We start from the raw sequence: 18,119 nt of genomic DNA, 5'->3' as shown, positions 1-18,119 counted from the left end.
AATAGATGGGCCGGGGCCACTTGGATGATCAATATGTTCCTTATTTCGATATAAGGCCCATTTCTTTTAAACCACACAATTTCATAAACGGGCTGTATCCAGAACTTAACCCCAAATAATTGGGCTGGGTACAAGTGGGCCCCATTTGAGTTTTTGGGCCACTGAAATTTATACGGATCGTGGTCTAACTTTACATAACCCAATGGAAGCATCATAGCCTAACAACCCAATGTACTTCTTAGCCTTTAGTTTTCGGCTTTACCCAATTTTATTCACAGCCCATCACAAACAACACCTTTTCTCGATTTATGTGTGTCATCCTTTTATAGGATTCATATTAATTTTTTCTGTGTCGTTCCAATTTTATCGATTGTCTCCAAAGGGACAACAACACCTAATCTAGTAAAGGAGTGCAAGAAAACGATCCACGAGTTCGAGTATCAGATAGAACTTGGAAAATCAATTTTGATCTTTCTTTCAGATGAAAAAAAATGCATTAAACTAATTATTTAAAATGCATACGTACCAATGAAAACAATCTATTAATCATATTTAAAAGGTCATATTTAGATAGATAGATAGATACACAAGTATATTACTTATTGATGTAGCCAAGAAGGAAGATGGAATAAGCAGTAAATAATTAATTAATATTTAGATCCATTGCTTGAATGGTTTAGGAATTTAATTATTTAAGTCCCGCCCATCAAATCTTGAAATTCTGGGCTTACTTTCCTAATCTTCCTTTTGGCTTTTTCTGCTTAGTTGAACATTTTTTATTGATGTGATGGAGTAATTATTCTACCTTTGAAACAAAACCTAATTGTTTGTGCCAAATTGTTATTACTGCCATCATTAGGACAGGTTAGGTTAGAACTTAAATATCAATCTTCATGTAAAAGTTCTTACACTTGTACTACTGCATGTCACGAATCTGATAATCCTCGATCCCCCATATCCAAAAACAATCATAATATAAAATCTCAAAAGCAGACAATTTTGTGCTGCAAACCAGCCCCAAAAGTTTTCACTATTTGCTTTTATGATTAAGACATGAGGGCAAAAATTTTAATAATGCAGATCATGTGGTGTGATCAAAAAAATATATATAGTTTGTGTTGATGATTGTAGAGATGACTCTTTTGTCTCCACTCTTTGGCAAGAATGGAGGTCCATCCACAGTCACAAAGCATTAAAGAAAAGAGAAACATGCCATTTCCACGCTCCCCTCCATTTACACCCCTCTTGCCTTTGTCACTCCCTTTTTTCAGCCACTTTTGATGCTTGTAAATTGGCATCCTAAGAGAAAAATTATGAGTTGGAAAGACACCAACATAAAGATATTGATGCACCGAGCTGGTGCATACAATCTGTACCCCGTGACCTGAGGTATTGATGATATGCTGGTGTTGTTTTATAGGAGCTTATTGAAACTTTTTTTTAGGACAAAATTATACAAATTTAAAAAATTTGAGAAAGGACAATACGGGGCACAGATCGCGTCCAACATTTATATTTGGTTTGTTTTATGCTATATTGTCCTAAAATGAGAATGAAATGAGGAGGATGGAGAAAAGGGTGCATGGCCTTTGGGGAATTAATGAATGAAAGTGTTGCTGTCTTGCATTATGAAATCTCATGAAGTAAACTGGGAAACTGTGGAATGATTCCAACTTTTGAATTCTTTTAGTCCAGTGTCCAATCGCTACTCTTTTTGTCTTACAACACAAAAAATAAGGATCAAAAGCTGAGGTTTATAGGGTCTTCTTTTTATCTCTTCAATTAAAGCTGTGAATTTGATCTGTTTAAAAAGAGTGTGACTCAAACATTTAACGCTCCTCTATACCCCTCCACATCCACTTTCCTAGATGACAGAACGAATACCTCTTTAGGCTTCAGTGGGCAGACCATTAAATTAAGTGTAAATATCTGTCATTTTATCTATTTCACAAGCCAAGAAACAATAAAAACTATCGAAAAGGTTCAGATTATAGCCCTCCAATACTTAAGTTAACAATATGATATAGGAAGAATAGTGAAAGTCGTAAAAAACTATTTGGTATGAAAAATTGTACTTCTGAAGCAGAAGGGCTGACTAGTATTTATGAATTTTTTGACTTCGGATAAACAACAAATCCGAAAATGATTAAGCGGTCATCATTGTGGTTAAGAGAAATGAAAAAGGCACTAACTTTGGTTTGGTTTAAGCATTGAGGGCATTTGTGTAAATTCCCACAATCTTGAATTATACATCAATTATCAGGTAACAAGTATAAAGTGAGTTATTTTATAATTCAACCTTAATTATACATATGGATTATGCTTCTCGAAATTGTCCCTTAAGTGATTGCGACCAAGATTTCGTATTGTTAGAACCACATATATTAATATCAATCACACAATCCAAAGCATTTTCTTCACAATTTTCTTTGGTAGGTGTTAGGTGTACTCAATTCTGTCGAACATTATTGTTATAAATTAGTTGCATGATTGACACAACTTAATTACAAAATAAATCTATGACTTTAGGCTTTAGCACAATCACACACGAATATTACAACATATGCATGCATGTTACCTCAAATTAAAGCAACTAATGTTGTCGAACATTAACAAGATTTTTAATCCAAAAATAGTTCAAAATTGTCCAGCTTTTATCTTTTCATGGGACGTATTTGTAGCAAGGAGCGAAGCTGAGTTGTAAATTAATAGACAGCCTCGATCTACGGGTTTGTTTCCAAAGGTAAAGAAGCAGACATTAATTGAGCCAAGCATGCCCGTCGAAGTAGGTAATCCATGAAACTGTACTAAGGAAATTAACTTGTGACAACATAGTCATATTTTTCTCAAATGTGGACCACGAAACCAGCTGTTGGTTGAATGTCCAAGATACATGAAAAGATGATTAATGATTTAGTCCCCTTGTACCGTACATTCTACACCCTCGTTTTGAGGGTACATTTGAATAGAATTTACAGGTTTTATGAAGGTATTTTGTGGGGTTTAGTTTTCAAGAATTAGCGTATTTAATTAGTATTAAAGGCAGGAACCTTGTTTTCTTTCAACTACAGGGTTTGGAGGAAAAATTGTAATTTTCGTCGTGTAAGTGTGGAGGGGTTATTTTCGGTCCACTTGAAATTTATCTGACAATAAATTATAATAATGAACATTTGTAGTGAAAATTGCTAAGTTGACAAGAAAATGTCTCTCATTTCATGTCGACATCACGTGCCACGCACATGATATTTTCTGACCAAAATTATATTTTTTTACAATAAATATTTTCGATGTGCTTTTCTTAAAAAGAAATATCTTTTATGAAAAAATGAGTTTTAAATAGATAAAAAAAAATACTAGTCCGTTACTTATAAGATGAAAATAATATTTTTTTTTTAAGTTTGAAAATGGGAACAAGACTTTTCAATTAATGGTATATATAACTAAGGGATTCCATTTAATAGTGTACTTCATACTTGAATAACCAAACAATTTACTTTTATTGATAATAACATTTGTAGAAGTCTACTAATTAGTTACATGCCACAACATCATATATATATATATATGTATGTATATGTGGACATATGCTACAGTCAAAATGCACGGAATAATGTAACTGTCTGGTCAATGTTTGGGTATTGCAAAGGAGGACGTACGTGACCCCAGCTCGCACCTCCTGCATTGCTTAAATAACGAGATGACAATACGTGGGATTTGAGGCGAATTTCAAACTCAACAAATTGCGAGCATTTTCTTCAACACAAGGCCCGTCCTTTCTAGAACCCCCATTCGTTGAACCAATTAGGATTTAATAATTACAAAAGTAGATTATTTTATATGTTTTTATGTGCATGCTTTAATTCTTAAAAAGTTATAATAATGTTATATATTGTTTTACTTTCTGTTGACATTATACATTATTAACCAATTTTATATTATTTAAATTCATAGGAGCATTATATACAATGTATAATAATTTAGTAAGTGTAGTACGTAGTTGAACGGGCCAAATGAAAAGGTTCTAGTTATTGAGAGTTAGAAGGTTAGGTTTCTGGGGGGTGGGGGTAGAGGAAGAGGCATAAATGTTTGAAATCTGGGTGAGATCAGTAGACAGCAGATGGGTCAGGTCACGAGAAGGGGACTGGTTAAGGAGTCATATTCACTGATTGAATCAGTCTTTTATTGCCTGAGGGACCAACTCCCAGTCCCAGTCCCTTCATCACCCATCACAACAAAGTTTTCTCCACCTTTCTTCTTAAATGCTTTTTTATATATACTCAGTAATAAAACAAATGGCTAAGCTACAAAATCTTTATTGTCAATCACGTGCACTGCACAGACCCCGGATCAATGGGGTCACCATGGGAGAAAGTAAGAAATAAGAATTTCTAATTTCCAGTGTAAATTAAATAAACAATGCCTGATATTTTTATTACATCCAAATACAACACTCATTGTGGAAAAAAAAAAAAAAAAAACCATACATAAATTATGAGAAGGCCCCAAAGACCTCTGTAGTTAGGCCAATTCTTGGCATTCCTAGAAAGAGACTTTTCTCTCGTTTCAAACAAAAACCAAAAGAGAAAAAGTTTAAGGAAAAAGAAGTTTCACGTGTATTTGTTACACGCGCACCCAAACAACACACGTATTAGGAAATATATATATATATATATATGTCCAAGTATATAGTTAGGACAAAAGAAAGAAAAATAAAGGGACATTTCCCGCCAAAAAAGCACACATGCACACGTGTACACCACACTATATGCGCGCATACACATCACTCAACAACCCATAAGGTGTTCATGGAGCCACGCACGAACCTTATTATATCTCCCTCCTGTTCTCTTTTATTGCATCACTTCATTAATTTGTGAATGGGGAGCTTTGTATAGTGCAATGATGGACCTGGTAACCTACTCCTATTTCATGAACAGCACCTCAACATCAATTTTTTTGCCAAACTCCATTGATTTTCCAACCCCTTTCTGGACCCACCAATCCCTTTTATTCATCAACAATCAATGCTACAATTGAATTCAATCGCTGCTCTCCCCTTCATAATCATTCATGTACTCCATCACTCCACTATAACATTATTCAATTCTCATCACTTTCTCACACCAGAATAGGAGTACTAACATATGTATCAATACCCCTTCCCTTCCCTTCCCTTGGGAATCTGCGAACCTATTCATGGATGACAATATGCCCACCAAGAAAGGTTATAATGAAATCTCCCATACATTTTGTACACCCATTATGTCTATTTACTTATCTACATCACTCGTCTCGATTCTTATCTCATTGTACCCTCCGAGGAAAAATATTGAGGATTCTAGACAACTCACACCACCATTTTCTTTTCTTTTTCTTCTTAATTGTAATTAACTCTCTTAATCAGAGCTTCCTTTCTCATCATCGGACCACAAAGAATTATTTAACTTCCTTCTTTTATAAGACAAGGATAAGGAGGAGGATGAGGATGATGATGATGATGATGATGATGATGATGAAGCACTCGAAGTAGTACTCGCCCGAGGCATTACTCGGAGCTGCGGTAAAACCTTTGGTTGCGACTTTGGCTTAATACTGAAATTGATTTGTCGAATCAATTGGTGGCAACTCGTAATATTATCCTGCAAAATAAGGGGATTTTCTATCCAAGTTGGCAAATATTTCTTGTCAAACGTACAATAACGTAATTCATGATTTTCTTTCTTACTTTGTGGAGTCCATCACACCATGACTCAGCATGTTGAGCTGTGATCAAAGAGAAATTTGGCAGATCATTTGCTGCACAGAGTATTGCTGCAGCAGCAAAGCTAGATGGCCGATATTCGAGGAAGCTGGTCTCTGTTGATATTAAGAAAAAGGTATTTCAAGTCAAAAGAATTAGTTAAATTATAGAATTAATTGATGCATGATGAGAAAAATATAATTAGCTAGCTTCTTAAGAGTACCTCGAATGGTTGAGAGAATAATATCTTTTGCCCTTGACGTAAGGAACTCAGTAAAAGTTCCAGTTGGGTCCATCTTGAGTGCGAAAAAGCAGAGATAGGAAAATGGAGAAATAGAACGGAGTCTCCAATCTAAGACCCTCAGAACAAGAAGTTCCATTCTTTGTATAGTTCTTGGTTCAAAAATAAATTTTGATGAACCTTCAACCTAATAATTAGAGAAAATTATCCATCAATCTGATTTTCATTTTCAAGCTACCCACTTCACTAAATCAATATTATCAAGATAAATCACAAAGTACCTGAAGATCCAGAAGAGAAGGAACCAGAGGTTCCTCCATCTTAGCAGCTAATGACAAGCATGCAACGGACAATAGTTGCAGTGGCCATCCACTCATTTTCTGCAATTATTTTGAGATGTGTGACGAAGAATACAAAATCTCATTGACAAATACGTATATACATTATTAGAATAAAACAACAACGGATTAGTTGTGTTGAATTACAATAAAACCCAATTATTAACAAATAATTAATGATACCCATCGGAATGCATGTATTCTGAGGTTGTTAGGGACCAAAAGAGGCAAATGGACCTTCCTAAATACATATACTTTTAGAGAAGATAATGCTGCTTTATATATATTATCAACAAGCATGTTAATTAATAGTTCTATTCGTCATCATTCACATATTTCCTCCACATTATATATATATATATTCTCTGGTACATAAATATCAAGAGTATTAATATAATGAAAAGGGCTACAAGAAACAAATTCTTCGACAAGTCACAATCTCCATAATAATATTGGATTAGCGGTAAGTTTATGTCAATTCAAGTCTCCAGCTTTTTTGCCTTTAATTCATGGAACCGCGCGCGCGCCCTACATGTATTCCATTGGGCGCATAGAATTAATTAAACACAAGGAGATGATGTTAAAGTTTTTAATAAATGATGGTATCTATATCACTATTTATTATGACCAATTAAAGTTAAGGCCTATAAATGATTCATAAATGGGATTTTTTTTCTAGGTAAAATCGCAATTTACAACTTTTTGCAGTTTAGTTTAGTCACAACCCGTAAAGATTAAATTAACAAACATCCACTAATGATAATTAATTTAGGTCCATTTCAGTTGTTTTGAAAGTCAATATCGAAAATGATTTTGATGACCCGCGGAGGGGTAAAAGGAGTGCATTAGAATCAACATAAGATACTTTATTTGTCCATATATACTAATGAACGTCTTGATCTGACATTAATTGACACATACGGTGTCATTAGTTATTTAAGAAACTAAACAATCCTAATTTTTAGGATTTAGGAGTTGAAAAATAGAATAATAATAATAATAATACAGGGTGATATTATCTTACTGGCAAGCGATGGGAGTAAAGGAAACGATCAAAATAGTTGACGGAGAGATACGCCGTTAATGGATGAAAACCATAATATCGTTGCACCTGCAAAAGAAACGAGAATCCGTTAACTGTGCCGTTAAGTTTGTAGCTTCCTACGAATCACTGTTTCATCGCCGTTTATGAGTCTCTCTGTGAATCCATTAAAAGTCACTCCTGCAGAAGTAGGCGCACACTAGAAACTCCATTCTAAACCGTTCCACTATATGATATCTTAAGTGATTTTAACTTGTCCAAGTGCCTCGTTAAGGATTTATCAAAGTAACAAATAATTCACTCTTTTCCTAGCTCATATATTCAAGGTGAAGTTAGCCGCCTGCGCATGATAGAGAAAACACGAATCATGAACCAGAATTTGGAAGAAAATAATATACCTTGAAAATCCATGCAACAGATTCCCCTCTAACAGACGAATCAATCGGTTGATGAGTGGAGCGCGAACTAATTCCGGCTAGATCTCTCTCGTCTTCCAAGAGTCGGGCGATGGATTCCTCAACTTCCGCCGTCGGAGATTCGAGGTCCGATGAATATTCAGACGATAAATCTCCACCGCCGGATAAGATAATAGTGGAGTCCTCGCCGCACAAAAGGTCGGAGAAGCAGTCGGAGCACGAAACTGACATGGCGAATTTGACCGCCGACGAAGATCGCTCCTCATTCTCTTCCTATCATCTTAACGAAACTTTTTGGCTTCAAATATTGCCGGAGATAGGTCGGAGCATACGTCGGAAATCGTGCGTGTGGAGAGTGTGTGTGAGAGAGTGTGGGGACTGTAGGTCTTGCTCGGTTTAGATTCACTTCTCCTTGGGATATATAAAGGAGTTAACAAACATAAAGCTATTTTATTTTTATTTTCCTCCGACATTTATTTATGATTTTCTATGTTCTGAATTTCTTTTTGAGTGCCAAAATATCCCGAAATTTTAGAGCATTTACGAAACAGCGATTACAAAACTATGTATCCAAACTAATTACTTTTGCGAGTGAATCAAAAAAATGAACAAGAAATAGCTATTCCAGTTACTCCATACATATATATAATTTAATATTTTATTATTCTTACTTAATTACATAAAAGTGGAAAAAATAAAATAAATAAGTGATCAAACTGATATTTTTTCTTAATTTTTTAAATTTGTATGTACTGATGCAACGACGATCGTTAAAAAAAAAATCTCAACTCACTAGTAGATAACATTTCAAGAAGGAAATGGTGGTTTAAAGACTTTGAACCTACTATGCCAAATTTGTGAAACAGATTAATCTTTCACGTTCATAAAATATATTTTTAAATTTATACATAATGTGAAATTTACATACACAATGTAGACACATATAAATAAAATACCAAATGATATATCAATGTAAAATATTTATATTCCATACAAATGCATCAATTAGATAGATGATAGCCCCATATTATATTTTCTACAATTTAGAGGTATGTGTCAATCATTATATCAGAGATAGTATGTGTTTGACTATTTAAATATGGATGATCAAAACAGTAAAAGTTAAAATTAAAAAATATATTACAACAGTAAAAGTAATTATCCAATTTGTTATAATATAGTAATGACAAAAGGAAAACTACTTTTAATTATGTTAGCGTCCTTGGATTGGGTCACACAAAACACAGAATAGGCATAAATTGGAGTATCCATAAGCATTGTTTCAGCTTTTGGAGGCGCGTGGACATGATTTGACTACTTAAACTCACCCCAAAAAGCTGTGAACAGTTGATACTGGGAATCACAACGAGGCTTTAGTGAATTCAGTGGTCGATTGAAGCCTCCTGGATTAAAATTTTTTAGCTCCAATGCTATTAATGTCTAAATATATATTTATTTTTTCTATAGTAATTTGTTATTTTTTTTAATTAATTTGAATTAAATTATTAAATATAATATTTATATTTAAATATATAAAATGATGTAATGAATCAATTATTTAAAAGAAATGATACAGGAAATGTGAATAATATTCAACTCTTTAGATAAGAATTATTCTAGAAGATAATCTCTCCTATCCTTTGCATATATATAGAAATTGGAGAATTAAAATTGTATATGGACCTTCCTTTTTCTTTTTTTCTTCAACGTTGATGATATGACCAGACGATGCCGGCCAAGTAGCGTTCAATCTAGACAATTTTGCTGGAATAGTTGCAAGTAATTATGAGCTTTGTAATTGTTGGTAACTTTCAACCTTACCAATATATGGAGACAAATAGGATGAGTTAGGCAAAACCCTACAAAATATTTTGATTTTATATAATTGATTATTTGAAGATCAATTTTAGAAAACAAAATAAAATTTGAGCGTAGGATATATAGTTGTGTGATCCAATTTTAACTTTGAAAATTATGTAAAAGAAAATATAAAGAAATAATCGTAGACAAATTTAATTCTTTCACCAGCGCTAGTTCAACGATACTCTTTAGTTGTAGCTAGCTGTAGGTGATTTATGATTTTTCTCAGTATATAATTTACTTTTAATAGCAGTATTTTATTTTTTAATTTGTCTATTAATTTATAAATATTGGTGCATTAATTAATCTTTGAATTTAGATATATTAATTAATGATGTAGTAATGAATCAAAAAAAAAAGTGGAACTTTTTGTTCCATTTGTGACGTCCATATTTTTAGATGTACAAGTCTTATTTTGACATGATTTAACGTCTTGTTATGGGTAGTTGGCTAATTTTCTCATGATAAGAACACCTTTAGAAAAGAATAAATACCATTCTCTTCTAATTTGCAGACAAAACCACTTGTGTTATGGTGCCCTTGCAACCTAAACTGAATCAAAGAAAACCGGGGCTAGTTGTAGGGACATTATGAGCAAGTATTTCTCCCCCTACGGACACCCATTCAATAAATACTCGTAATTAATTCGTCAACTGCTGTTAGCCTACTAGTACGTACTTTGTCATGTCAATTGATTTCAAATCAAGTATCCCTCTTCCTCATCTAATCTATATATCATAATATCATCGTTGTCATCATCTTAAATAAAAAAAAAATACCATCAAATATTATTATTACAATAAGAATACATAAATAAATAGATAGAAATGGTCCTGCTGGTTTCCTTCTTTAAAACAAAATATACAACATTCCGACATCATAATAACTATTGGACATAAAAAAAGGAAACAAGAAAGAAAGGAAAAATATTGTATTTAATTTTGAACCGTAAAAGGGGATAAGTTTTATATTTTCCCAACTAGATAGACTACTATTAATGGGAAAAGCTTATTGCAAGACACGCTTTTTAGGAATTTTTTTCATTATAAATAAAAGTGCATCTATTAGTTTCACATGGTTTCATTTCATATGTACACATTCAAGGCACATGGGTGGTGCTTCACTTATCTGCAAACAACTAACTATGCAAATGCTATTTTGGTTCTCAATATATTAAATGCAACCTATCACTCTTATTCAACTCATGTCTGAATTCATCCCGATTGACATTTTCCTGCATGCCCTTCTGCATAGTTAAATAAGTTTTTTACTCTATGAGACGATCGCTCTTTATGGTTTGCTTCTTGTAGAGCATGCATAGACTAAATTATATTAATTATCTTAAATTCCGTCTGCAACCTCATTATAATTCGTACATCCTAAACTTAGATATTCAACTGGTGAAATCATATGCATTGAGACTCAAAAACTTGCCACCAAACTCATTGCACGATGATGATAAGAAACATGTCGGAAATCCATTACTGTAATGGAAAATATATATATAACCTTAGTCAACATCCCATGAACATAGCATTGTTGCCCATCCTGAGGATGAGATATGGAGTTGTTCTGGATTTGGAGTGTGTTTCTCCATACATAGTATTCTGTTTGATCTTGAGCTCTTCAACAACCTCAATAGGTTCATATGTATCATGCATGTGTGTTTTACCACATTATATGTCCATTTATTGTTTCTGTAGTTGTGAGTGGAACATCATTTTCATTCTCTCTTTATTAATGTTCTTCCTTTCTATATTTCAACATTCTCTCAGTATTTTAACTTGTCATCGTGAATGTTAGTGTTTGCATTATTACTTTCTTATTGCATTATTTTCCTTTTCCATCGTAGGCAAAGGGAAAGTTGCAAGTTGCCTTTACATTTTTTCCACGCATGTACTTTGTGCATTCATTTTTTTTAGAGATAATAACACCCTCTTCTCTTAAAGTTTGATGTAATTACACATAAATTTTTTATAGTTTGAAAAACTACATCTAGTTGTTAATCAAACTTCATCGAATTTGATAACATTAGCACAAAAAGTTAAATGAAAATTCATATTCATCCCCAATTGACTGATTAACGACTTATTGCACGCTAAATAATTTTTTTCTGACCAACTACACCCTTATAAAGGTAACGATATACCTCCACATATGCATTAGCACATGGAGATATATAAGACTAATTTTTACAGAAAAACTTTTGACCTGCCGGTAATGAATCAATCGATGATAAATATGAATTTTTATTCAATTCTTTTGTTATTATTTGCAAATTCGATGAACTTTGAATAATTAGTATAAATCTTTATGGATTATAAATATTAATTGTGATGCATATAGGATTAATGAGTGCCCCAATTGCTCGTTCCCCATCAAAATATTTTAATTATCGAGATTCGGCCTAATTAAGCTAGTTGTTGCAATTTGAAATATCCATCCATGTAAGAACACACACAGATATATATATATATATATATATATATATATTTAAGGAGGTGGATATATATAGGATAATGATTAATTTCACACTCCAATATTCCAACCCTAAATCATAATTAATAATTTGTAGCTAGGCTGTCAATTATGTATTCGGCATTCATCCAAAGTCACTTTAGGTATATAATTAGTTTAAACATCGGACTATTGACTTCGCACTCCTCTCATCGATTCTTTTGTTGACTCTTCTGTATCATCTACATAGAATGCTACTCATCATACCTATACACATCATTTGAAAATTACTATAATTTATATGCAATCCACTATCACTTGAGAGGTAATTTCTGTCAACCTTTGATCAATTGATAATGCTGATAAAAAAATATCCTGAATTCGAGTTTTTAAATGTTATGGTACGTTTACTTTTATAATAATTTCTTATTTTTTTATTTTATGTGAATGTATTCATTATGTTTGAATTATTAATATTTTAAATCAGATTCTAAATTAAAGAGAGGGGGGTTGCACATTTGAAAATTTTGTCAATATTCAACAAATAATTAATTATTTTTAAATAAATAAAGAATTATACATATTTTTTAATTTGTATTACCGTACAAAAAAGAAAAAAAAATTGACACTGTATTTACATTTTTCTACTTTATTTTAATAGTGATTATTATTATTAATTAATATAAATTGTGTGATTAGGTATGTGCCAAAGACAGGTAGACAATACACAACTTTTTAAGAGCAGGCTGAAAATCTTGTCTTTTTGGGAAACAGAATGTTATTGTATCTAATGACAGTTTAGTATATAAAGATGACCAAGAAACCAAGAGGATCAGAACAAACTTTCCTAGTATATATATATATAGATATTCATCTGATACCCAGTCCAGTACGCTGGATTGCTGATGTTCAATTTGCTGTCGGGCACAACTCTGTCTTAACTCACAACCTCTTCCACAAATTCTCATTTAATAGAGACTAAACTAAATACATAAAATATAACAATACTATACTATAAAGTACGTAAGAATATACTGTTTCATATATTTATTTCTGTTTATTGTCTTGTCCCATTAACATCAATGTATTCGGTCATCCTATACACGTATTATTATACGCGCAGTCCATATGAAATATATTTTCGTAAATTAAAATCAAATGATAATATTTCACTGGAACATCAAATCAAACAATACAAGAACATGAAATAAAGATAACGACAGTATATAGTGTTGGAAAATATGTATAGTGAAGTTACTTTAAGTGGTTAAGGTTAGATGTAAAGAGACTTAGAACAGGGAACAACTGTTTAGGACCAATGTATATAGAGGGACCATTATTTTTGGTTGATTGTAATTAGTAGAAAATAAGTGGGGATCTAAACAGTTTTAAGTCAACGCAAACTGAACTATCCACAATGACATTTTACTCTTCATCAGCTACTTACCCAAAAACTGTTTTTGATTCTGACCTAATAAACTCTCAATTTCTTTTATTGGAATGACAACTCTACTTTTTTGTTTTTTTATAACAAAATTCAGGATTAATTACGCTTAGACCCCTCTAAAATGCGAAATGACACTTACACTTACACTCTTTTTAAAAATTTACATTAGACTCCTTTCGTTATGGTTTGGACTAAAAATGCTAACATTATCGAAAAAAAATTACATAATTTTTTAATTTTACTCCTCATTTGGCATTCTCATGTAATAATTTTATACTAGAAAAAATAATAATATTAAACTCAATCCATGTATATATATGTATCTATTATATTTATTTTTTTATAAGTACAAAAATATATTTACTACATATAATGGAATATATATTTTTTTCTTTTTGAGTTATAGTTAGAGAGTTGGGACTGTATAATCGGGCTGGCTTGTTTTTCCAAGAAATCATAAAAATTTGAAATCCGAACCAACATCATATCCAAAAAAAAGAAACAAAGAAACCCGAACCCACATGAAAATCAACTGGGCTTCAATTAGACCCGAGTCCCAACTTAATTGGATCTCCATTATAGTTCGAATTGGGCTATGTCTTTAGCCCAGTTTCCACAAATCAAAAGTCACTCACTTATTATGATAAACCCGTAAACACTCGCACCTGAACCCGAAGCCCCTGCGCACAGTGACAGAGCAAACAGTAAAGAGTAAGGGTTTTGCAGTTGACTGGAGTATGTGTACGCTTGCATCATTGTGCTTGAGTCTAGCTTTTAGGTATATTTGTATTTGATGATTCGTCTGCGTTATCTTTGATTGGGTTGTGCCTTATTCTTTCTTATTATGATTTGTCTGCTGAATTAGTATATGAGTTTTTGTGCTGAATGTGCGTGCTCTATCAAGCTGCTTGAGTTGATGGATGTTGCAGTCCTTTAAATTCTGCTTGGGAATGTGGGGTTTCTCTTATTTATCTGTTTAAGCTGATGGGATGTTCTCAGTCTGTCGAAGTTGTTCGAAAATCTTGCTGCTTGGAATTGAAAGATATGAAAATTGAAAGTGTAGTGTTGGCTAATATAATCTGTTGTTCTTCATTGCTGAAAGAGTCCTTTATGCTGTAGTTTTTTCTTTTATTTATTGTTTTGTTAACGAAATTGATGTAGTAGTAAAAGGATTATATTTCAGATAGTCAAGGTTGGGAGTTGGTTCTTAGATAGATTAAGTGGTGCTGTTTGTTTTCTGGATGCATTGAAAGATTTGGCTAATGGAAGTGACAGAATGACCAGATAGAAGTGATGCTTAACCCGGCTATATCTTATCTTTTCTTAGCAAGTGACGAATACAAATATCGTTTCAGGAAATCTGGGGAATAATTGGGACTTTGGACAGAACTGTGACGAATGATCAGTTTGTTTCATGCATGTTGTTCAACTATACTATCAGGGGCAGGTTGTCTTGTTACCAAGAGGCCATCTTGCGGGTACTTTTATCCTTCATGGAAAACAAGCTTCCAACATTCAGGTGTTAAAACAGTAAACTTGGAATTGTTGCTGACAAGATATCAAGTTCAGTACTATTCTTCAAAAAAGTCTGGTGGAGGGACTTCTCGTAAGACGAAACGTGATCCTAAAGCACCAATGAAGGAAGAAAAGGAATCGTTTTTTGTTGTTCGCAAGGGTGACCTTATCGGTGTTTACAAAAGCTTAAGTGATTGTCAGGCTCAAGTTGGAACCTCGGTGATTACTTCTTATCTGATTTTGACATGTGAATTTCCTTTGTTTCCTTTTTAATATGAATCTAAGTTCTTGTCATGAATCATGAAGCTTGTGAACCCCTGATTGTTCTAAAATTGTTACTCACTTTGGTTCACTTTGAATTGCATCCCCTCCTATTGTTTTTATTCTTTATCTTCTTTCTTTTCCTATGTGTTAATATGAGTCGTAAGGATTTCCTAAAAATTCCATCTTTAATTTCTGAAATCTCATTTTTCTATGAGTTGAGTCTCTCACACCTGTCCCCTATTATTGTGCTGTTTTTTTCTTCAGGGAGTTTTTACTATTGTTGTTCATTTGACCTATCCAAAGTGGTTTTATCTTGCAAACCTTATATGTTAAATTGTTTACTATTTTCTCAGTCATGATTGACATATGAAAACTGTTGGTTCCTGTGATGTTGTATTTTCATATACTGTCCATTCATTTGATTTGTTTCTGATGGAAAAATAAATTATAATTAGTGTGCACTAATCAAATAACTCAACTCTTGTCCTCTTTCCTGGCAGATTCGTGATCCTCCTGCTAGTGTGTACAAAGGTTGCTCCATGCCAAAGGACACAGAGAAGTATCTTCTATCTTGTGGGCTTAAAAATGCTCTATACTGCATCAGAGCTTCTGATGTAACTGGAGAACTTTTTGGTAATCTTGAGGCATGTCCTTTGCAGGTCAGCTGATATTTACATATTTGATTATTTTTTTCTTCTTATCCCATATTTCATGTATTACATTGGGGAACACGATATCCAATCTCAAATTTAATTGATCTCCACATGTAAGTCATAGAATGTTTGGCTTCACTCGCTTATATTGCTGGGTTCTCTATAGAAGAGTTGCACTCTTTTGTTTATACTGGTTGTAGATTCAATTTTTTAGTTGTTTAATTGTGACTGTGACAAACTCAATGCTACTAAAAAACACTAAGTGTACACATGCAGTGTGAAGCAAGCTAAAAAGCTCTTTTTCTACATATGCTATGAAACTTATGTGATCTTGTTCATATCCCTCTTTCATTTTGATTTATTTATATTCACTATTTACAAGCATCTCATGTTTACATAGCAGCCGTCTTCTTCTAGAGGTGAAACATCTAATGAGCCCATTGCAAAGAAGAGGTCACAGGGAGCTTCATTGTCAGATAGTGGGGTAAGAGATCATTAATCATTTCAGTTGAACAGAATATTTCTGTAACATAGTTTATAAATACTTCATAATCAAGTCCGGTTTACAAATGGGGTACATAGAAAACTAAGATGGATACTGCCTCTTCAACATATGTAAAGCAGAAACCATTGATAAGTAAGAACTTGCCACCTCTTGTGGAGTGTCAGTGAATTAAATGCAAGGGAAGTTTCTATATTGTTATAGCACCTCCATTACGTCCCAATTCTCATCAAAAGAAAAGAAGGAAACATTGGAAAAAGCCTATCACTAGCTCATGAACAGAAATAGGAAACATTAGTTTGAAAATTGTCAAGATTCCAGCGTCCATTTGCTGTCTGTGGTCTGTGGAGAGTTGCTGAGTCAACAAAATTCCCGCTGTTTCAGAATAGTAAACCACAATGTGTTGTGTGGATGGATTGATAGGATTTGGAAAGTTTATCAACCTGTTATACTTTCGTGAGGCTTTTGGGCCATTGTTGACTTTAAATGATACCCTAACAACGCATTTCACCTTAGGCCTTTATAGAGTTTATCAGAATCAATCAATTAGTATGGTGTTTCATAGTTGGGTTACTTATAAATTAGTCATTTCTTTGTGGAGTTAAGGAGTAATAAGTCCCCACCCTATGAAATAATCTTCAACTGCAACTGAGTTAATTGTAAAATTAACCTTTACAATATATCCTGTAAGATTCAGGCAGTATCAGGAAGAGATGAATTAACTTTGCATGCTAGAAATCTGATCCTTGTAGTCCTTATCAGCGATCCTGTACTCTTGAGTTTGATGGTGCTTCAAAAGGAAATCCTGGACAAGCAGGAGCAGGAGCTATAGTACGGTCTGATGATGGAAGTTCGGTAAGCACCGTTCTTTGTTTTTGAGAGGTTGTGTATCTTCTGTGCTGGTTATAACATATATCAACATTTTTCATGTGTTAGATTTGTAGGTTGCGTGAAGGGCTAGGAATAGCGACCAATAATGTTGCTGAATACCGTGGCTTTATATTAGGATTGAAATATGCACTTGGAAAAGGTTTTACAGACGTTCGAGTTCGAGGTGACTCTAAACTTGTTTGCATGCAGGTACAGCATGCATTGTTGTGACTCCCAACTTCACTTGCGTTCCTATCAATTACAGTTTGAAATGATTTTTTATGTCTCATGAGTCCTGTCATAATGAATCGTTCACATGTTTTGGTGTGCCTTGTATTTATCAATTAATGGCACCTTAAGATTTTCTCTAGCGTATTTAATGGGTAAATTTATGAACAGATTCAAGGTCTGTGGAAGGTTAAAAACCAAAACATCTTCACCTTGTATGAGGAGGCAAAGAAATTGAAGGATATGTTTCTTTCATTCCAAATTATTCACATTCTGAGGGTAAGCTTAGCATTTGCATTTAACATTTGCTAAATGCGATCAAACGTATAATTTTTTATGTCTATTTACTGCTTCATTTTCCTTGACAATTCCTATTTACATTACCAAACTTTTTAACATCAACATGTTATCTTTATCCTCGAAGGACTTAAACTCCGAGGCTGATGCTCAGGCTAACTTGGCCGTCAATCTTTCTGGTTAGAGCTTCTCCTTTCTTATCTAGTCTAGTCGCTAAAGCTGTATCTATCAATTCACTTGAATCTATAT

General features: G+C 33.2%; 2 protein-coding genes across 2 annotated transcripts in view; one reads left to right on the top strand and one right to left on the bottom strand.

The window, feature by feature from the left end:
- Positions 4,549-8,192, bottom strand: LOC105156585 (cyclin-D1-1). Its single transcript, XM_011072757.2, has 6 exons — positions 7,760-8,192; positions 7,344-7,430; positions 6,263-6,361; positions 5,964-6,168; positions 5,726-5,856; positions 4,549-5,639 (listed from the first exon to the last, which is right to left on the bottom strand). The coding sequence occupies exons 1-6, from the start codon at positions 8,006-8,008 to the stop codon at positions 5,397-5,399; spliced, it is 1,014 nt and encodes a 337-aa protein (XP_011071059.1). The 5' UTR covers positions 8,009-8,192; the 3' UTR covers positions 4,549-5,396.
- Positions 14,193-18,119, top strand: part of LOC105156584 — a gene marked incomplete in the record, with an annotated part of 4,284 nt that continues 357 nt past the window's right edge. The window contains 8 exon segments of the mRNA XM_011072756.2: positions 14,193-14,319; positions 14,897-15,275; positions 15,821-15,979; positions 16,374-16,457; positions 17,238-17,330; positions 17,412-17,555; positions 17,745-17,852; positions 17,998-18,049. Of these exon segments, the coding sequence (XP_011071058.1) occupies positions 14,940-15,275; positions 15,821-15,979; positions 16,374-16,457; positions 17,238-17,330; positions 17,412-17,555; positions 17,745-17,852; positions 17,998-18,049 (976 nt within the window).

This window comes from Sesamum indicum, linkage group LG2 (assembly GCF_000512975.1).
Source record: "Sesamum indicum cultivar Zhongzhi No. 13 linkage group LG2, S_indicum_v1.0, whole genome shotgun sequence".
In the NCBI taxonomy this organism is placed as follows: domain Eukaryota; kingdom Viridiplantae; phylum Streptophyta; class Magnoliopsida; order Lamiales; family Pedaliaceae; genus Sesamum; species Sesamum indicum.
This window is presented reverse-complemented; position numbering and strand designations above follow the sequence as displayed.